We start from the raw sequence: 23169 nt of genomic DNA on the forward strand, positions 1-23169 counted from the left end.
TTAATATTGAATCACTCCTGCATTGGCAAAATGACCCCATTCGTCCATTCTGGTTTTCTTCTGCTTCTTCTTTTCTTCTTCTTCTTCTTCTCTTCTTTCTTTTCTTCTTCTTCTCCTTCTCCTTCTCCTCCTTCTCCTTCTTCTCCTCCTTCTCCTCCTTCTTTTCTTCTTCTTCTTCCTCTTCCTTCTTCTTCTTCTTCTTTTCTTCTTCTCCTCTTCTCTTCTCTTCTCCTCTTCTTCTTCTTCTTCTTCTTCTTCTTCTTCTTCTTCTTCTTCTTCTTCTTCTTCTTCTTCTTCTTCTTCTTCTTCTTCTTCTTCTTCTTCTCCTTCTCCTTCTCCTTCTCCTTCTCCTTCTCCTTCTCCTTCCCCTCCTTCTTCTTCTTCTCCTTCTCCTTCTTCTTCTTCTTCTTTTTTTTAAATGTACTAAGGATTAACTCTGTGTGCCACCAGCATTTACCTTGAGAGTTCATTATTATGTTTCATCTCATTATTATTTACGTACATTTTTCTGGTATTCTTCTACATTTATGAGTTTTGTTACCTTTCCAAACAAAGGCAGCTTGGCTGGGAATACAATTTTTTTGCTCCTGGATATGAACAGATACTTCTCAAAAGAAGACATTTATGCAGCCAACAAACATGAAAAAAAGCTCAACATCACTGGTCATTAGAGAAAAGCAAATCAAAACCACAATGAGATACCATCTCACGCCAGTTGGAATGATAATCATTAAAATGTCAGGAAACAACAGATGCTGGAGAGTATGTGGAGAAATAGGAATGCTTTTACACTGTTGGTGGGAGTGTAACTTAGTTCAACCATTGTGGAAGACAGTGTGGCGATTCCTCAAGGATCTAGAACTAGAAATACCATTTGACTCAGCAATCCCATTACTGGGTATATACCCAAGGGATTATAAATCATTCTACTATAAAGACACATGCACAGGTATGTTTATTGCAGCACTGTTCACAATAGTAAGGGATTGGAACCAACCCAAATGCCTGTCAATGATAGACTGGATAAAGAAAATGTGGCACATATACACCATGGAATACTATGCAGTCATAAAAAAGGATGAGTTCACATCCTTTGCAGGGACATGGATGAAGCTGGAAGCCATCATTCTCAGCAGACTAACACAGGAACAGAAAACCAAACACCGCATGTTCTCACTCATAAGTGGGAGTTGAACAATGAGAACACATGGACACAGGGAGGGGAACATCACATACTGGGGCCTGTCAGGGGCTGGGGAACTAGGGGAGAGATAGCATTAGGAGAAATACCTAATGTAGATGGTCTGTTGATGGGTGCAGCAAACCATTATGGCACATGTATACCTATGTAACAAACATGCACATTTTGCACATGTATGCCAGAACTTAAAGTATAATAATAAAAGAATTTTTTTTGCTCCATAGAAGAATACTACTTACCTCATATTTCATTTGCCAAAATTCTGTTTTTCTTTTTTTAGTCTGTAAGTTTTAGTTCCATTGAGATAAGCTTTTCCTATTATGTACCAACAACAGAACTCTTGTGCATAGCCATGATATTGTAAGCTCTTCTCTAATTAGAGGCTGTTTATTATAAGCAAATATGGGTATAAAGTTGATATAAAGAAACTTGGAAAATTACAGACAGATGGAATTTACATGCCGGGTGTGGTGGCTCATGCCTATAATCCCAGCACTTTGGAAAGCCGAGGCAGGCAGATCACTTGAGGCCGGGAGTTCAAGACCAGCCTGGCCAACATGGTGAAACTCTGTCTCTATAAAAAATACAAAAATGAGCAGGGTGTGGCGGCGCACGCCTGTAATCCCAGCTACTTGGGAGGCTGAGGTATAAGAATCAGTTGAACCCAAGAGGTGGAGGTTGCAGTGAGCTGGGATGGTGCCACTGCACTCCAGCCTGGGCGACAGAGCAAGACTCTGTTTTAAAAAAAATAGGTTTAAAAAAAAAAAAAATAGATTTACAAAAATGGCAGTCTCATTCTCCTGCCTGGTATGGGAACTTGTGGGAAAATTTATAACAGCCATCTTATTTGTTTTGTTTTCTAGTACCACAAATATATTTTCTGTGCAGAGTATCTGTATAAAAGAAGTCTGTCAAAACACTTAGACCTCAGAGGTCATTGCTCTGTTTTATAGACTTTATTCCTCGCTGGGAAATCTGGCTTGATACACAGGCTGCTATGCTTGATAACTGGACACTCAGTACAGATATATTCAAATTACCAATGCCAACTTCGAATGCACAAAATACTTGTGTGATTTCGGTTAGCCAAGAAAGCCCTAAACATTTACCTCTTCTCCCTCTCCTCGAAGGTAAAAAAAAAAAAAAAATCCAGCGATCTGTAAGAGTAGTCAGTTACATTAAAACAACTGAGGACCGACTCTCCCAGGCCATCCCCTTCCTCTTGGTCCACAGACTCTGCCGCTGCTCCTGGCAAAGTGAAGTTCCTTCAGGGTAGCTTACTTTTCTTCACCAGGATGCTTGTGGCACTCCCTGAGCTGAAGTTCAATAATTCATTAAATCTCAGGGCTAGGTTTTGGTGTTTACCATTATTATATCCTTTCCTAAAAAGTAGTATACTAGCTTTTTTCAGTTCACGAAAAAAACTTCCTCCTGTAGTTACCTATTCTATCCTATTTGATTTTTTTCTGAAGTCTTCCTGTGCCCCATCACCAATATCAATATTGGATCCCCATTATCTGCTCTCTGAGTCATTATCTCTATCACCTTGCCATTTCTAAAGTTTATCAAGCACTTGAGAAGCACATACTACGGCCCGGCGCGGTGGCTCAAGCCTGTAATCCCAGCACTTTGGGAGGCTGAGACGGGCGGATCATGAGGTCAGGAGATCGAGACCATCCTGGCTAATACGGTGAAACCCCGTCTCTACTAAAAAATACAAAAAACTAGCCGGGCGACGAGGTGGGCGCCTGTAGTCCCAGCTACTCGGGAGGCTGAGACAGGAGAATGGCGTGAACCCGGGAGGCGGAGCTTGCAGTGAGCTGAGAGCCGGCCACTGCACTCCAGCCTGGGCGGCAGAGCAAGACTCCGTCTCAAAAAAAAAAAAAAAAAAAAAAAAAGAAGCACATACTAGGAAACCTCTGTTATGTGAATTATTGCAGTCCGTCCTTACCACCCTGCAATAAAATGGGCATTACATTTTTCAGATGAGAAAGTGTGTTTTTAATAATCTATTCTTTCTCTCATCTTTTGTGGATTTTTCTGAAGCTTTGTGTGTCTGCTCCAATTATGCTCAGTGTCTATTTTGCATTCTGCAGTTATAAATTCATTTACATTCTATGACATCATTATTTCTCTTCCTCTCCTTAGCTGTCAGCTGTCTTTTTATTTTATTATTCTGTTGTCTTCTTATTTCATTAAGTCCACGTCTTAACAAATTCCTTGACAGTATAAAGCAGTATCAGTATAACATTCTCTCCTGTCTTCTGGAAGAGTAACTCTAGATGTCTACTCCATTTATACTTTGCAAGTTATATTCCTTTTTCTGTTTTTGATATGAAATCTTTTTTGTTTATGAGCAGTTTTTTCTTTCTGGCTCACTCAGGCGATTTTACTGGGGACTTCTAACTGCTCAAAAATAATATGGCTATGTAGATTATCTTTGACTTCCTCTATATTGACCTGGGCACCTCCCAATTAACTCCATAAGCACTTGAGACAGACTGCTGGACGTTGCTCATGCACATTCTCTGTACCACTACTCACTTCCTTGGCAGACCACTGACGGCAGGGAGGGTGGTGTAGCTGGGGTATAGCTGGCCTTGGCCTAGGAGCTTTGCCTTTGTATTTCTCTCCAATTTTGTTAAAACTACTGTATCTGGGGGCAATTCAGCCAGCTAGGAAGCCCACAGTGTTTTACATAGGGGAACTTCTCAGATATCAGAACATTTTCCTACTTGAAGGTGAACCAGTCACTTTGGCGAGAAATAAGATTAGCATGACACCTTTTGGTTCACCGGCTCTTGGTTTTAAGGGTCAGCAGGTTCCTACTGACTGCATTATTCACTTCTGGTCCACATCTGTGAAGTAGGCTTACCCTTAGGCTTCATGCCCTCTGTTTTGGAAAATTGTCAGAAGACTGATAAAAAGGCGTAGTGAGGTGACTTCATGGTTTGATGACTGCTTCGTCAATTCTTTTGCCTCTGCTGAGGTGGAGGAAAAAGGCTCCAAATGATCGCTCCTGTCCTTACCCCGTTTCTCTCATCCTTCAGCCCTGGTTTCTAATACAGAGGGATTCTGTACTGGTGGGCTCTGTGGTATACCTTCCAACTGCAACACTGCTGTGTGCCCCGAGACTGGAGAGTGTGGGGTCCAAATTTTATATTGGCTGACACGTGAAATGTGTGCAAAATTAGAGCCTCATCAGTGCAGATGACTATTTTGAGGCTTTTGTTTACTTCCTGTGTGTTCTGTCTACTATTTGTTTAAAGGAATAAATTGGAAACTCACTGGCCCACCTAGAAAAATCCTTTGAGTGTCAGATTTATAGTAGAAATTTCTTTTATAAAATTAATTATTTCTGCTTTGCTAATAATATCTTAAGCTCTAAGCAAATTTTAAACATGTAAGCATCTATCATGTGCAAGATACAGGAAGACAAATGTTTGTAAAATTCATTTTCTGCCTTGGACATTACAGTTAGGTGGGAAAAGCAGATGAGTTCACCAGTGACCACACAAAAAAGAAGCTCTTCCACAGAAAAACGTTCAATTTAGGAAGCTTCGAAGTAAAAACCCACCAGCATCAGACTTTACCAGTTGTTAACAATACCCCTTTGAACTCACAATAAAAAGAACAAACTCACAGCCTTTCACAAACCAGTCTGGTGACTGGTAGGGGGTGCTACAGGAATACAGAAGAGAAACATCTAAACCTGGCAAATTCTCCTGCCAATCAGAAAGTTCGGACAAGTCATGCAAACTTAAGAACAATTTATAGCAAAAAAATTGGGAATGAAGTTTTCTCCTGTAGGCCTAAAAGAAGAGTGACAGATTACAGAAGGTAGAAGACATTCTTAGAGATGCTAAATCTGTTTATTTCATTAGTTCTTCTGTTCTTTCAGGCTAGAACAGCACAGAAACTAAGATGCCACTCAACATCCACTAACCACAAAAAAGCCAAATTGTAAAGTCCCCAAGTCAGGTATGATTTCAACTCTGATCCAAGGCATACCCCTTTGGGTCCAACTAAGTTGGCAGCAGGTAGATCTGTGCAAATCTGCGGTGCTCCTAAATACTCTCTAGAAGACCGTAGGTTAAGTCATTCATCATCAAAATGCTTTCCATTTTAAAGCCTTAGTGAAGTAGACTAGGGGCACTGATTATGTAAAAATATGCAGTCAGATTTGTTTATAGGAATGCTGGTAGTTGACTATTATCAAAGAAAACATTTTCAGGTGATATGACAGTTTGTTGCAAACAGTGGTAGGTGATCCACATACCTGTATTTTGACCACATTCTCTTCTTGTTCATGCAAAAATGATTTTCTAGCTTCAAACTCTTCCCTAAGGATGGGTCCTGAACTTGTGGCTTGAAAGCGAAGAAGCATCTCTTCTGAAGCAGACCATATATTTTCACGAATGTAACCTACTGTGACTTCCTCAATTATGTCCTGGCAAGAGATATTTCTTATGGTTACACTTCACACATCAGCTGAAAGGCACACATAGAATAGCTTCTGATATTTTATCTTTTAGAAAATAATATAGATGTCTCCTTTTGGCTGGGTTTAAAAACAAATGTAAGCAGAGCTGAGGGATGAAACTGGCTTAGCTTCTTTCTAGCAATATGATTTTGGAATCTCTGAGTTTGGTGCTGAGGTGGCAAGAGAATAAAGCTCAGTGATCTCAGGATTTGGAAGCAGAGATGTATGCATGATGCTGGCAAGGACGAGGCATGACGCCTGATTTCCACAGAATGTAAAGGGACAAGGGTGCTTGCTGTAAAAACATGCATCACCTCCCACTTCCCTTGGGCTGCCAAGGAAAAGACTGCAATGGTCATGAGGTCCTCAGACTTCTTTCCCATTTCTTCCCCAGGCCAGAGTAGGCAGACCCCTGTAATGAGCTGCGGCCAAACTCAGAATGATGCTCTGGGGCAAAAGAAAAAGGGGTGGGAGGAGCAAGATAAGTGCTATTAAGGATAGATGGCAGAAATCTAGAAGAATGAGAAAAAAGGAAGAAGGGGGTTATAAGAAAGTTTCACGTGGGGTATGAACAGGGTTTACTTTTATGCCCGATGAGAGATGCAAAGAAAGACTGGACTGTCACTTCTATAGCTGATGACTCTTATTTAGTACAACTGGAATTAATGGTTGGTTAACTCAAAGATCTAAAAGTGAAATCATGCAAAAGATGCATACATATCTTTAAGAGAAGACATATATGTATGCATTCATTGAAAAAAACTGGTAACTTCAGGTTGTTTAGAAGAAACACAACTTTTTTATAACAGTGTTAGACCTTCCAATGGTTAATAATCTTAACAGACTGATGCTCGATATAACAAAAAGTTATACCTGGGGTATATCTTGGGATGCCACATGACCAACTTTTTATTCTAAATTTTAAATCTTCGGTGGCTCAAGCCTGTAATCCCAGCACTTTGGGAGGCCGAGACGGGCGGATCACAAGGTCAGGAGATCGAGACCATCCTGGCTAACACAGTGAAACCCCGTCTCTACTAAAAATACAAAAACTAGCTGGGCGAGGTGGCGGGCGCCTGTAGTCCCAGCTACTCGGGAGGCTGAGGCAGGAGAATGGCGTAAACCCGGGAGGCGGAGCTTGCAGTGAGCTGAGATCTGGCCACTGCACTCCAGTCCGGGCGACAGAGCGAGACTCCGCCTCAAAAAAAAAAAAAAAAAAAAAATCTTCGATGCTGCTTCTTTATAGTTTGATACATCTTTTCAACCATAGCACATAATTTTTTAGCATGTCTATAATTTCATTTTTTTCTTCAAAATTAGCACTAATAATCCATTGCTACAATGTCATTTTCCTAAAACTTGTACAACCTCTGAACATCCGAAATGAGTCACTAAACTGTGTTCTTCACTATCTTCTTGTCATTAAGCATTTTTGGTAGCATTGGTCAGACTCAGATCACGTTTTTTTCCTCTAAGTTTCAGTAAATACTGCATTGGTGATTCTGTCTGCAATACTGCTACACTGCAATATCTTTGATGTTGACTTTTAATGATTCTGTAAGATGTGTGTTCTTGTTTTTTTCCAAGATAGAATTTAATTATCATCAGTATTTTCTCTTTAAACATATTACGATGCGTGGATCCATTACCGGCAGGTTTCACATCCTTTGGGTCGAACTTTTGTTTTTAAATCCAAAGCAATGTTGGTGAATATTACTTCAAGAGTATTCCTCCTGGGAAGCATTACTCACTTTTTAAAGTACCTATGTATTTCTTAAGCCACCAACTTGGGTTATTAATTCCAGAGCAATGGGCACATGACAAAACCACTCAGAGATACTGGTGACTGTGTCAAAAACAATGAAAAAGTGGAAAAGATACTAGACTAGAAGTTGGAAGCACTGGAAATAAATCTGTTAACTGACAAAATCTACACAAATTGCAGAATTAGCACAAGCTGCTTCACCTACTCTGTGCCCCAATTTCCTCACTTAGAAAAACAGAAGATGAGAATATTTGCTCTATCTCTACTTAGAGGATAATTTAGGGATCAAAGTGATGTGAAAGTATATTGGAAAGCGAAACTCTATACAAATGAGGGGTACTTGGCTATGTTTATGGTTTCAGGAGACCTCATTCGCAATTCCACACATTCTTCGGGTATTTGCAGGGACACCAGTCGGAAAGGTTCCTTTTGGCCATAACTTGTTTCAGACATCTTGCTACAAGGGTTGATTCCAATTTCACATTCCTCTGACTTTACCCCTACCTGTTTCTTCATGGCTGCCCACCAACCTCAGACAAAGCAAAGAAGAACCTCACAGAGAAGGCCATTCGGCAAGATCTACTTCACTACCTGTTTATAGCTAAGTCTTTTGTTTCAGGAAATCTTCACCAAGCATTTAGTCCCCCTATTCCCATGTTGTGAGAAAATATTCAGATCTAACAAAGCCATGATTATACAAATAATCTATTGTCAAAGTGCTCCTCTCATTCCTCTATGTAGGGAGGGGCAACTAAAAAATGAATGAAATTCAGTGATCTAGAACTGAAACTCAAAAGAGCTCTTCTGGCTGTACTTTTTCTCCTAGCTTTGCTCTTGTTATCTTTTTTGTAAATACTTCAGCCCTGGGCTCCTGTATATATAAAAATTGCTGAATATTTGGGAGGGAATTAGGACTACAATGGACAAGGCACCCGGGGAAATCAGGAGGACCCCTGAGACTCCAGCCAGTCTTGTTTACAATGAGAAAAAGCATCTGAACCTGAGATTCTAATGCAGACTTTTCTGTTTTTTGGTTTTTGTTTTTCCCCAAGACAGAGTGTAGTTCTTATTGCCCAGGCTGGAATGCAGTGGTGCGATCTTGGCTCACTGCAACCTCTGCCTCCTGGGTTCAAGCAGTTCTCCTGACTCAGCCTCCCAAGTAGCTGGGATTACAGGTGCTCGCCACCATGCCCAGCTAATTTTTGTATTTTTAGTAAAGATGGGGCTTCACCTAATACAGACTTTTCTAAATGAGTTTCTTCTTTCTGTATTTAAAATAACAAATGTCCCCTCAAAAAGAGAAACAAACAAAAACTAACAAATGTCCTAATAGTCAATACCGACGCTATGTTCACTAATGCACTATTTCTTTACTCCTAACAACAAGCTCAAACAGGTACTATCTATATAGTTTGGTTAAAAAGAGATGAGAGAAGGGATAAATAACTTTCAATAAGTAAAATCTGGTAGAAGAAAGCTTTCAAATACGGGTCAAGGATTAGTTAAAAGGGACCTTTAGTAGTTAAATAAAAATTTCAATTCAATGTATCATGTATAACTCTTGGTTAGTGCAATACATGGACACATGGCTAATTTTTATGTCAGTTAATTGAAAGCCAAGTATAAGATACACTCAATTGTGATGTTAGCACTTACATTTGGACATGGGTACATCCAGAGCTCTAGAAATGTTAAGCAATGAAAACACGCTAAGATGACCATCTCAGAAGAAGCAAACGTTTAATGTTTACCCATCCTGCTCTTTGCCCAACTCTGTTCTTTCCTTCTGAAGCTGTCCTGGAGATGGCTGGGGCCATGTGTGACAGAGATGCCCTCTCTAGCACTTTGTAGAAAAAAATGACATTTTGGTTTGAAAGGTACAATGTTAAGTTGCAGAATGAGATGGGTGGGAAAGAAATACCTTTTAAATATTGACAACCCAGGAATTATCATTAATTGTGCTTAATTAAGTCAAGGAAAATCTTAAGATTGATTTCTTAGGATAATCTACCATCCCAAATAAATAGTGAAATATTTCTTCCCCCTGCTCTACTTGGTTTTGTTAAGCCAATATGGAAAAAATTCTGTACATTAGTAACAATGCAGCCACATTCAACTGCAGTTCACGAAGATTTTCTTACATATCCAGCCTTCAGATAAATCAATTAGTTCCTCTCATCACTTCCATAATTCAGAAATAGACAACCAGTCAAATTTAACTTTATACAGTACAGTTATCCATCAAACACCAACCTCCTACCTCGATTTCTTTTCCTGTGAGCCATGATTCTTTATACAAGCATGATTCAGGTATGACCCAGGAACCCTCTTTTGAATCAGTGTTGTAATAGTAGTCATATTTTTCATGCAGGTTGAGTTTGAGCCATGAACCTTCACTAGACACTAAAGAAAAAAGTTTGTTAAATTCTATAGAGACACAGTGAACCCTTAAACATTAGCGTAGTTTCTTTAATATGTAAAATAAATGAATATGTTTTTCACCAAACCTTCAGACAGTCAAAGGCATCAGAAATGACCCACTAACATGGAATAAATTCGATGTATTTAATGGCAGATGCCTGCCAACCCAAGGAAAAGGAAGAGACACAAATGTCTAAGGCTAGCTCTGGAACTTAAATCTTTCATGAGGATGATAAAAACATGTTCGGCCAAAAACAGTCAAAGAGAAGGAAAAGCAAATAATAATTGTAAGTCCCAGGTAGATGCAAACAACAACACATGTAGACAAAGGAAACCAATCGGCAAGATCCTCTTTGCTTACAAAGTTTACCTGCAATTTCTCCAACACGGATATACCCACAAGGACTGTGGCCCTTATTTAAGGAGGGCCAATGATTGGCATTAAACCAAAGCAGAACCTTCAGAGACAACGTTACTCAAAGTACAAAATGGCATAAGCACAACATAAAGGTCAACTAAAGTAGGGAAAAAGAAAATTCCTGGTTCCTCTGACTTATTTTGTGCTACGCAACCACATAAAATGAGAAAAAAAATTTTTTTTGAAACTTAATTTTGGGGGAGGGGTGATAGAAAAACCTATGGTAGTTATGACTTCAATTGGTCAAGAATATCTCCTCCTCATGAATCTATGGGCTAAACCTCATATTTAGAAATCTGTTTATTTTGTTGAATGGTTACAATTCTGGTCCCAGACCTGAGAGCAAAAAACAACAGAAAAACATAAGAAGTTCTAACTTAGACTAAGCTAAGTCAACTGCACCAAGTGAGCATGAGACTCATTATCTTTCCAGGTAAATCAAAGTTCAAGTGAATTTCTTCACAGAATATTGAAATGCATTGAAATAACTAAGCAGGGGTAACTTTAAGGTCTTTAATATGTGTTAATGCTTCATTTGACTTTAAATGCCCCTCACCTGTTCTTTCTGTTTGTCAATGCCCAGGAAGAGAGATGTATCTCTTTTCAATGGGCAGTCAGACAGCTGGTTCATCTGTTTAGAAACATGGGTCTACTACAAAATACATTGTACAGTCAAGTTAGGATGTTTACAAGTAATTATTATTCTTTCTTCCTTTCCTTCCCTCTTCCTCCCCTCCCCTCCCCTCCCTTCCTTTCTTTCTTGCTTTTGAGACAGGGTCTCACTCTGTTACCCAGGCTGGAGAACAGTGGTGTGACCAAGGCTCACTGCAACATCAACTTCCCCAGGCTCAGATGAGCCTTCAGAGTAGCTGGGAACCACAGGATCATGCACAACTGGCTAATTTTTTGTATTTTTTGTAGAGATGGGTTTTGCCATGTTGTCCAGGCTGTTCTCAAACTCCTAGGGTCAAGCAATCCACTCGCCTCAGCCACCCAAAGTGCTGGGATTATAGGCATGAACCACCACGACCAGCCAATTATGATATTTTCAATTACCAATAGTTGTCAGATTCATAAATGTTTTCAGAAGAATAATCACCCTTCTTAACGCAACTGTCTCAGTGGGAAGGGAAGAAAGCAAGCAAAGCTGGTGAAAATGTTTCTCCCATCCCTTAAACTGAGAAGTAAAAAATTTCTTAGTTGGTTAAAAGCCAATCACCAATGGTCAATTCACTTGAACTTTGATTTACCTGGAAAGGCAATGAGTCTAAAGCTCACTTGATAGCAGTTGACTTAGTTTAGTCTAAGTTAGAACTTCTTATATTTTTCTGTTGTTTTTAGCTGTCACCCAAATATGACACATGGGAAAAGAAGCAGGCAAGTTTAGGAGAGAGAAGATAAACTAAGTTTTTTCCACGATGAATATGAAATTAGGATAGCTCATTAATACAGTTATGTAATTCTTTTATAATGAAGGATGAGACAGGGGACATTACAGTAATTCCTGATGAAGAGATCTGAATGGCATTAGAAGGCTTTACTTGGGTTAGGATGTCAGTAGGTAATAGGCAAGAAGAATTCCTATCTTTTTCACATCTAGTTTGAATGTAGTTAGACAAGAGGCTGAGGAGAGCTATTTTCCAGCATGGGTTCCAAATAGTTTTCCTAAGAAATATAGTTGGGTTGTTACTTAGAAAAAAGACTGATAACAGTTAGTTAAGAGGTGATGAACATTCCACAAGGAGGCATACTTTTTAGATGCCTTCCAGACAAAATTATACGTGAACATACAGAAGCGTTAAACTGAGTTGTAAGGCTGAGTAATCCATCCACCAAATGGTGGATGTTTTAGTTTGGGAAAAGATAGCCATCCTAGAACCAGAGGTGAAAAAGATAAGAATGAATCATCCTGTGCATTCCTGAAACAATGCTCATAGCTCTATCGGGAGGTGAAAATCAGTCTTTAATTGCTTGGGATGCTCTTCTTTCTAGAACAGGGGTCGGCAAACTTTTTCTGTAGAGTCAGAGAGTAGGGGCTGGGTGCGGTGGCTCATGCCTGTAATCCCAGCACTTTGGGAGGCCGAGGCAGGTGGATCACCTGAGGTCAGGAGTTCGAGACCAACCTGGTCAACATGGTGAAACCCCGTCTCTACTAAAAAATACAAAAATGAGCCAGGCATGTTGGCATGTAACTGTAATCCCAGATAGTTGAGAGGCTGAGACAGGAGAATTGCTTGAACCTAGGAGGTGGAGGTTGCAGTGAGCCAAGATTGCCCTGCTGCACTCCAGCCTGGGTGACAGAGCGAGACTTCATCTTGGGAAAAAAAAAGGCAAATATTTTCAGCTTTGCAGGCTTTGGGTCTCTGAAACAACCACTCAGCACTACCACTGCAGCACGGAAGCAGCCATAGATCATATATAAATTAATGTGTGGCTGGATTTCAGCGAAAATGTATTTATTAAGGCAGATGGCAGCACAAGAAATGTACTAAAAATGATTAGAATGAGTTCAGCAAGGTTGCAGGATACAAGATCAATATACAAAAATCAGTTGTATGAAAAGATATGCCCACGAAAAAACCCAGACATAAATGTTCATAGCAGTCTCATTTAGAATAGCCAAAAGTTGGGGGGAGAGGGTGGCACAGAATACAGGTTCCATCAGTTGATGAATGGGTAAACAAAACGTGGCATATTCATACAATGGAATATTAGCCACAAAAAAGGACAAATTGACAAATACTACATGAATGAACTCTGAAAATATTATGCTAGGTAAAAGAAGCCAGACACAAAAGGCTATGTATTGTATAATTCTGTTTACATGAAATGTCCAAAACAGGCCAAAGGCAGAAAGTAGATTAGTAGTTGCCTGGGGCTGGGGAGTGGGTGATGGGGATTGATTGCTAATAGGTACTGGGTTTTGTTTTGGTGTACTGAAAATGTTCTGGAATTAACTAGAGGTGTTGGATTTACAACCTTGTGAATATACTAAAAACCTCTTAATTACATACCTTAAAAGGACAATTTTATGGCATATAAATTATTTCTCAATAAAAAGTCAATTGTGTATCTATAAACTAGCAATAAACAATCCCAAAATATAATTAAAAAACAATATTTACAATAGAATAAAAATGATAAAATACTTAGGAATAAATTTAATGAAACAAATGCAAGCCTTGTATGCTGAAAACTACAAAAAATTGTTGAAAGAGTTTTAAACTTGATTAAAAGGAAAGACATCCCATGTACATGGATCAGAATATTGTTAAGATGGCAAGACTTCTCAAAGTTATCTATAGATTCAATATGATCTCAGTTGACAAAAGTCTTGCTGCCTTTTTTTATTCCCAGAAGAATGAATCTGAAGCACTTCCTAGGTTTCTGAATTGGATACAAAGGGATTTGACTATAGTCACCCAAATATGACACATGGAAAACGAAGTAGACAAGTTTAGGAGACAGAAGATAAACTAAGTTTTTCCAGGATGAATTTGAAATTAGGATAGCTCATTAATACAATTATGCAATTCTTTCCCAATGAAGGATGAGACAGGGGACATTACAGAAATTCTTGATGAAGAGATCTGAATGGAACAGAGAGGGACTCAAGGGTGACCAGATGCCAAGTAAGAGAGTGGTCATTTCATTAATAGAAAATGTACTGAATTTTAAGGTGGAATCTCCAAGTTGGAAATATATGAAACTTGAAAGCAAGTACATAGGGTACTACTAGACAAACACCAAGTTGGACTAAAAAAGTTTTTTTTTTTCCTTAAGCTCTACTTCTACGGCCATACGCTGTCACACTAGTTTCTTAAAGATGAATACTATCCTGTAGATGACCTACAATGTGGTACAAATAAACACTAGCCTAGAAGTTGAGAGCCACCTTGATCCTTGACACTAGGAAATAGTAGGTGCTTAGTAAAATCTACTAAAGGAATTCTGGATTAAAAATTAATTGTCCTTGGGTCTACCATTCTTTTCCTCTGTCTGAAATCTTACCAATGTGAATTTCCAAATCTGAAAAATGAGTATCAAACTGTATAGTCTCAAAGATTATTTCCAGAGCTAACAAAGTAGGTTCTGCCGTTGGATTGAGTAGGCATAACTAGTTGCCTAGCTTTGTCAACTGATCCCTTGCAGACTGGCTTACTGTTCTTTATTTTATATATTCAAAATTACTCTTTACCCCTACTTAATACTGTACAATCACAAAGGATTAAGTGAGAGAAAATATTAGTATAAACATCTATTTATATCACTGGACTACCCATAGGAATAAATCAATCAATAAGCATGACCTGTATAAGGCACAGATTGTCAAATATGACATTTTCTTAATGCCATCCATATATTGCCACTGAGCTCATCATAGCTTTCCAAAACTAAAAAGAAACATTTAAAACTTTTCCTAATTTCCTTAGCCATAGATGACAAAAAATTACAGAAATATTAATTTGAAAGCAATACTTGTCTTAAAATTAAGAAAATATAATACCACAGAAATGGTATTTAAAATAGTTTGTGCTAAAGTAACAAACCAACTTACCTTTTTCAGATTTGAGCTCTTTTGCCTTCACAAGGGCATCATAGTATTTGTCAGCACACTCCGGGATTATGTCATTTGCATTAGAAGTGGAAGACTTCAATACAGAAAAAATATCACTTGATTTTTTTCCTTCCAAACACTGATTAACATCAACCACCAGAGTAACCCCTGGGTAATTGAAAAAAAAGTTTCTTGTTAATGGTTATCTTCCACTTACTTCAAGGCATGCAAATATATAATTCGACGTTTTAGGAATGCATTAGTATCAAACATTTTTACCCTTTGAGAATATTTACCGCATATGCCCAAGACAATCACAAATTCACCGACCAGTTTAGTCCATAAGAATTAGATACCATGGGAGTATGGTTTATTAAAAACAATAGTCTTCCCTGGTTACTCACACATGGTATCAAGGCACTAGGTTTTGCTTGCTGTAGTAATCTATGAAATGGGGTGAATACACACCAACAGTAGATACGCAGCTCTAACCTAGGCCATTAACATGTATTTGAGAACTAGTTTTACAAAGACATTTGTTTACTTTAGGATAAGCAAAATGCTTTTTAAGTTATAGAAATCCTGGTATTCTCTTGTATAGTGCCAATATATTTAGCAAGATTGTCATAAACAACCTAAACAAGAGTTCTGGAAAGGCAGAGCTGGTGGATATGTGCGACGGAGTCCTAATACTTAATTCTGGAACCATTTTAGACCTAACTAGCATTTTATCCCATTGCGAATTTCTACCCCTCCTCATTAACAAAACCATATTAAACTCTTGGTTGCCTAAGGAAAGTTAACTTAGTGAATTATTTCCCACTTTAATTCCAGGTAAGAATATCCAATCAGTAGGACTGGCGTTTTCACAACCAGTAAATGCACTGAGTTAGAAAAGTAGAACCAGAAAATGAAAAGAAGCCAAGTTAAAATACTACATGGAAAACATCTTGATGAAAAGAGAAGGAAGACATGGATACTTTTTCTTTTTTTCTTACATGTACACCAAACTCTACAAATATTAAATTACAATCTGTTCTCATCAAATTATGTTCACAGGTGCATAGTACTATGAGGGTTAAAGGCGAAAGGAAAACAGAGATTGACTTTCAACAACCTGGAGTCAAAGTCATGCAAATCTGGAGGGGCACACAGAGATGAAAGGAGAACTTCTCAGGCAAACTCCAGTGGTTATTGAACAAAAGGTATGGCAGTATTTTCTTATGCTAATAGAGGTTAACAGGAAATGGGTAGACATTGCCCTTTCCTCCCTTTCCTCTTCTTCTGGAAAGCTTTGTAGGATAGAGAAAATAGAGTACTGGAAATTGAGAAGTTTGTGGTCTGAGAATAGCCAAAGGAACAAGAAAATGACAAAAATTATCACATAAACTACATGTGACGGTGTCATCTAACCCAATAAAATGCAATTTTCCTTAAAAGATATTACAAAAGGCACACATTTCTTGCATATATTATCATTGAGTATCGATGTGCTCGTTCACACGTCAATCAGATAACTAAAGCTAATTCCTTTACGGACCAATTCTCATCTTAATAGAATCATTTTTGACGAAAACTCTAAAACACGCCTTAGAGAAAATCCTAACAGGACAGTTGCTATTGCTCCTTATTTTACCCAAAGTCTCTGATATAAAGTAGGTGCTTAATGTCTGCTGAGAGCTGCCAGAAGAGTCCTTCTTGTCATTAAAATTGTGCTGTGCTACAATCCGGTGTTATTTTCAAGGACTATGGAGGTGTTTGGGCTTACTGGCTCCTGCACAAAATAGCCTTAATAACTCCTATACTTCCTAGTTTTTCCTTCTTCCTTCACTGTCAGCTGTCACTTTTTACTGGCATTGATGTGCCTGTCTATGGCAGCTTAAGCACTTTACTGCCTTGTGACTTTTGGCTTCTGATGTGCTCTGAGTCACAATCAAACAGGAAAAGAAACTACCAAAGATAATAGAGTTTCACCTAAGAAAAGAATCAACAGGCTCAAAGTGTCTATCTGAGGGGTCCTCAGTGAAAAAAGTAGATTAACTTCAATGTGCTTACTTTGAGATATCTATTTTGATTGCTTTTTTCCTTAATCTGTGAGTTGTAGCTAAGTTCCAGATAGCCACAGGTATCAGATATCAGATAGATGACTTTCACTCCAGAAAGTCAGGTATGTTTCTGCCAAGGAACAAATTAAGAAATCTCCCATAAATCTCCTAAGAGATCCAAAAAATGTTTGCTTTACATCTTAAGCCATATACCAGCAGGCTCTCTTAAGGCACACATTCACAGTGGAGGTGATATAACCCCTAACGGGGCAAAAATTGGTTTCTGCAGGGAGAGAGTGAAAAAAATCTCTTTATGTATTAAGTACAGGTCTACATATGGCACATAAACAGGTATACAATATATCTGTGGCACTAAAATTTCATGGTAAAGAGTGATTAGAGAAAAAACTGTCTAAAAAGATTCTTTAGGGTGCCATAATGAGAAAAAGGTAGAGAAGGACTGCTCTAAGAAATCAAAAGTAGAGGCAAATCTACTTTCAGCAAGCAAGATACACCAGTGAATGTGAACACTGGGCCAAAATGAAAGGGACTTGAGTTACTCTGCCCTTTTAAATTTTGCTGATGGTAACATATCTGGGCCAACACATCTTCTTTTATCATATTATCTGAGAGTGTGTTTGATGCTTATAGTGTGTGACCAGAATCTATTTCAAGTCTTCATGCAAATAATGAATAATGTTTTTAAAAGGTTAAATTCTTGTTGAAAGTCAGAAAACTCTCATAGGTAGTATTAACTTTGGAAAATCTTTTTTGCTGTTATATATAGTAAAAGAAAGTATACCAGCTCCTCTAACGGACAGGACAGAGGGAAAAGATAGGATTTCAGATGTGCAAGTACAGAGTACAAAATCATACATTTGAGAAAACCTCTTACTTTTATAGTCAATAGTACCATGAGTCTCAATGTGAAAAACAGAATCAACTTAACATTTGCAGGCCAAATGTAAGAACAATGAATATAAGAAAATTTTTTTTTTTTTTTTTTTTTTGAGACGGAGTCTTGCTCTGCCGCCCAGGCTGGAGTGCAGTGGCCGGCTCTCAGCTCACTGCAAGCTCCGCCTCCCGGGTTCACGCCATTCTCCTGTCTCAGCCTCCCGAGTAGCTGGGACTACAGGCGCCCGCCTCGTCGCCCGGCTAGTTTTTTGTATTTTTTAGTAGAGACGGGGTTTCACCGTATTAGCCAGGATGGTCTCGATCTCCTGACCTCGTGATCCGCCCGTCTCGGCCTCCCAAAGTGCTGGGATTACAGGCTTGAGCCACCGCGCCCGGCCAAGAAAATTTTAAAAACCTTCTAAATTGGTTTGATTTCTAAGAGACAAATCATAACCATTTTAGGCTATTTTAATATCTGAATTACAATCGAATTTCTCAAAAGTGTCTCTTCAGACTATGGCTTCCTTCAATTTTATATTTAAGTTGAAATTTCTTATATATACACCTCCACTTTATTATTTTTTTTCTTAAGGCGTGCTAGAAAGGAAAGACTTCAAAGTTCCTTAGGGAATAAAAGTTCAGGTTAGAGAAATACACACATTTTTCTAAGCTAAGGAAATAAAACCCAGATGTTTCTCACAGATGCTTCCGAGGTTGAAAAGCCCATCTGTGGAGTAAGACAAAGTCATCTTAAGAACCTTCTCTGACCTGATATAACAGAAGAGATTTTAATTATGCCATGAGTTGGTAGGTTAATGAAATATACTTTTAGGAATCTTAATTTATATATGGAGAATGTGAGCATAGCCATTTAGAAGCTATTTCAGACTATCATGTGAATTTTCATATTATTCTTCCTTAAAAACAGAGGGTTAAACACTTTTATCATTTGAACCAATGTGGGGATCCTGCCAGTTGCTGATTATACCTATTCCAATTATGCACTCCAGAACTGGGGAAGTAACCACAGAAGGGGTTTAGGGACCCACAGTGAGATGGATCTGAGCTAATATTCTATTGATCACCTGACCTCCATAAACCCCTACATTGACTGGTGGACCACAGTTATGTTTTGGGCCTCTTGGAATTAGTGTCAGTTCAGAGCAAGTGTCCACTAATCCCAAAATTCTGATTATGCCCTTTCTCCTAAGTACAGTCACCCTGGTAAAAGGCCATAGGTCCCTTTGGGGGAGGGGTGGAAGAAAGACTAACAGTATACATTTTTGGTAGTGTAGCTGAGTTCTTCCTCAAGGGGCCTGGCCTTCCCTTCATTTGAGGGGTTCTGGATTTGTAAACTGGCCCCATTCTGGGAATTGATTGAGGGTCCATGACTGTTCTTATGATTCAAGGTAGACTTATATTTGCTTGAGTCAAAACTCATTCAGTGTACAGATTAAGTAAGAATTGAGTAGACTGCCAGTCTATTTCACTTCTAGTTGCACCATGATCAGCTAGCCAACTCCATAGATCTCCTATTGGTTCTGTTTCTATGGAAAACCCTGGTAACAATAAAGGCCATGAAAAGGAGAAAAAAGCATCTATTAAGTAGAAATGGTCTAGTTCTCTAAAAATCAAGAGAAAAAAAGGATTTGATTCAATTATACAATTTGAGAGCTTAAAAACTATTTTCTACCTTCTGGATTTTGTTCAGCAACATTGTTAAATTTTGTTGGAGATAGAGTCAAATCACTGACAACAGGGCAACCAACTAGTTTTGGTATAATTATGTGTCCAAGAACTAAAACTTGGTAAGAATCCAAATCTTCCAGAAATTAAAAATCACATGACTTCAGGCACATAACCAAATCCAAAAAGACAAGTTTCAAGAGCAAAGGAGGTGAGGGCTTACATTGTTTTGCTCTGTCCTCGTCCACATTGGCCTCGTCGACGGCTTGCTGTATCTCATCCAGCCAAAGCACTTTGGAAACACTCTCAGGGTCCTGGGAACAATGTCACAGAATAAAAAGAAAGAACAGTGAATGATGAGGAAACAGAATTAATAACTGCTTTTGAGGAGCCATTTAATCATAATTCCCACAAATTCTTAATCAGCAACTACCCAGCTCTGCCATGTACTGTATACACTCCTGATGAAGCAGACCCCAAACCTGACCACTTCCCCCTTCTTCCCCACCACTCTTGAGTCCAACCCTCCATCATCTCCCAACTGGACAGCCGCACTAGACCCCTAGTAGCTTCTGCTGCATCTAAGCTTGCCCTCACCACAGTGGCCCTTTATAGACAGCCCAGAGGATCTCTTCAAAATGGATAGCTCAGTGCACCACTCCTCTGTTTAAACCTTCCCCAAAGGCTTCCCCCAGCAGTTAGAAGGAAACACAAGGTGCCTTCTCAGGGACAGTGGGGCTCCAACAGCATGGTCCTGCCTACTGCCTCTCTGGCTGCACCTTACACCCCTCTACTTCCCCCTTCCTGTTCTAGACCTTCACACAAGTCTCTTTCAGACCACAATACTCTATCTACCCTCACAGCGTGGCTGTTGGCTTTTTCTTATCATTCAGGTCTCAACTTAGATGCTACCTACTCCAAAAAGCCTTCCTGGGCTACCCTAGTCAAACACTCTCTCCCTCAATCAATTACTGTGGTTCTCAAACTAAGTGTCAAGGGGCCCCAGGGTACCATGGGATATTTTTAATTTGAGAGAAACACAGGGATCGTCCATATTTATCAGACACAGAGACAAAAATTAAAAACAAACAACATGGTGATTGTCCTCAAGGAGCTAACATTGTAGTGTAAGAGACAGATGTGTCAAGACATATAGCTGGGTGTGGTGGCTTACACCTGTAATCCCAGCACTTTGGGAGGCTGAGCGGGGGTGGATCACTTGAGGTCAGGAGTTTGAGGCCAGCCTGGCCAACATGGTGAAACCCCATCTCTACTAAAAATACAAAAATTAGCCAGGTATGGTGGTGCATGCCTGTAGTCCCAGCTACTTGGGAGGAAGGTGGGAGGACTGCTTGAACCTGGGAGGTGGAGGTTGCAGTAAGCCAAGGTCAGGCCACTGAACTCCAGCCTGGGCGACAGAGTGAGACTTTGTCTCACACACACAAAAAAAAAGAAAGAAAAAAAAAGGAAAAAGAATTATAATACAATGTGATCAGGGCAATATATGCTGCAGACACATGATCCAGACATAGGTGAGAAAGGGTTAACCTATGGTAAAGGTGTTGAGTTGCAGGGGGAGCAAGACTAAGTAGTTAAAGATAGCTTCAGAAAGGAAGCAACAGCAGCAATGAAAATGTATTGCATTTTTCCTATTATAGGTAAATATTCATATTTAACTTTGGGTTGATTCTGATGGTCCTGCTACAAAAGCAACCCTGACCGATATTAAGTGGAACTTCTAGGTAGCAAATGTGTTTTATAAAATCTTGTCTGAGATGGCAAGTAAATAATTATCAGCAGAGATATTTCCAGGAAACATGTGACATTTAACAAATGGGAACATTTTACCTATGTGTAGAAGTAAGTGTCATGTTCTAAATCCTAAGTCAAGACTGTGATGAATGAAAGGTAATGGATCCGGCACTGACTCTGTCATTTAAAACTTAAGATGGATGGGGGCAGGAAGGAGAGGAAATAGTCACTGGTTCCTCTGGCAGGCTTCTAACGCTATTTTCCTCAGAGACTAACGTGAGATAATGCATGTGGAAAGGGCTCTGAAAATGAGACAAAGTATCTATTATTTCATCCTGCAACGTGTGGGCTAAAGGAGACCTCTGGGGAAGTCTTGGTGCCTGCTTCCACAATCACCTCTAGCTACGTGGCAGACTACAATGGAAGCATCAGCAAGATTTTCCGTTTCTTTTAAGAATGGATGGGGGAGGCTCAAACAGGAAGCTGGGTGGAAAGGGGAAGACTAGAGGAGGAAAAAAGAGACAGGGAAGCAGGAGCTAATTTTTCTCTGTTTCCAAGATCTCAGAGAACCCAACACTCCCCAGGTATAGCCTAAAAACTAAGCTCTACAAGTTCATTTATGTGTCTCAGTTCTTTTGAAGGGTATTTACCTTCCTTCATAACTTATCACTGTAGAAGATGCACCACACAGATTTTTACCCAGATGAGAAGGCAGTAACAATCTTACTTCAAAGCTTAAAGTATTAGTCTTATGAGCCAAACTGAAGAGAGAAATTACAAATCAGATGAATTTAAGTCAACAGTTTAAATTATGAAACATTGAACTAAAGGTTGCTAGAGTTAAATGTAAAACAAAGAGTAAAAGCTGAATCTTATCAATGTAAAGTCTGCTTTTTCTTAATTTATTGATTTTGTTTTATTTTTGAGATGGAGTGTTGCTCTGTCACCCAGGCTGACTCACTGCAACCTCTGCCTCTCAGGGTCAAGCTATTCTCCTGCCTCAGCCTCCCAAGTAGCTGGGATTACAGGCACCCGCCAGCATGCTTGGCTAATTTTTGTATTTTTAGTAGAGATGGGGTTTCACCATGTTGGTCAGGCCAGTCTCGAACTCCTGACCTCAAGTGATCCCCCCCACCTCAGCCTCCCAAAGTGCTGGGCTTACAGGCGTGAGCCACTGCGACCGGCCAAGTCTGCTTTTTCAATTGTTCACCAGAAGACTGAAAATAATAGTATATTTATGGGACGGCCACACCTCCACTTCAGTTAAACAGCCAGGTTCAAGAGAAGAGTTAAAAATGAATTAAATGACCAGAAACTAGGCCATGTGCAAATCGTCATAAATTCCTGAATTTAGATAACTCCCAGAAAAGTTCTAATTAAACAGAAAAAACCTTTGTCAATATTTTATGTTTTTTATTTCTGCAATATAATAGCATTCAATCTCAGTTTGTATAACCATATATTATGTAGTTGAAGTATTAAACACTGACTTTTGTAAAAATCTTGGTCTAATGTAATTTAATCAAGATGTGAAAGGTTTCCGCAGATCAATTTCTTCCTAGCTTATCCCTGGCCTTTAAGTCTCATGTGAAATTTGTATTTTCTGATTCTTGCTGTATTTTGTAAGGAGCAGGCAGTGGGGTGGTGAGGCTTCAAGTTTAAGTTTCATTTACTACAGAAAAATCTGTTATAATGCATTTTTTTTTTACTGTATATTAAGTCATACTCTACAGAATATAACAATTCATAAAAGCTAATATGTTGTACAACAGTGTGAATGTATTTAACATTACTGAACTGTATGCTTAATACTGGTTAAGAGAGTAAATTTTATGTTATGTATATTTTACCTTTATTAAAAATATCTTATTGTAGACTTATTCATCAGCACTCATGGAATAAAGGGAGTTCTCCTCATTTTAGTGATGTGCTATGATTTTAGTTTA

At 39.0% G+C, this 23169-nt stretch overlaps 1 protein-coding gene across 2 annotated transcripts in view; it reads right to left on the bottom strand.

Annotated features, from left to right (window-relative positions):
- The window catches only part of IQGAP2 (IQ motif containing GTPase activating protein 2), a 312077-nt gene that overhangs the window by 60559 nt on the left and 228349 nt on the right, over window positions 1-23169 (bottom strand). For both annotated transcript variants that reach the window (XM_010352822.2, XM_030926971.1), the window contains exons 14-17: window positions 19695-19785; window positions 14847-15014; window positions 9710-9852; window positions 5481-5651 (exon numbers count right to left, since the gene is read on the bottom strand). In XM_010352822.2, coding sequence (XP_010351124.1) covers window positions 5481-5651; window positions 9710-9852; window positions 14847-15014; window positions 19695-19785 — 573 coding nt within the window. The remainder of the gene's footprint in view (window positions 1-5480; window positions 5652-9709; window positions 9853-14846; window positions 15015-19694; window positions 19786-23169) is intronic.

Source organism: Rhinopithecus roxellana, chromosome 3 (assembly GCF_007565055.1).
Source record: "Rhinopithecus roxellana isolate Shanxi Qingling chromosome 3, ASM756505v1, whole genome shotgun sequence".
In the NCBI taxonomy this organism is placed as follows: Eukaryota; Metazoa; Chordata; class Mammalia; order Primates; family Cercopithecidae; genus Rhinopithecus; species Rhinopithecus roxellana.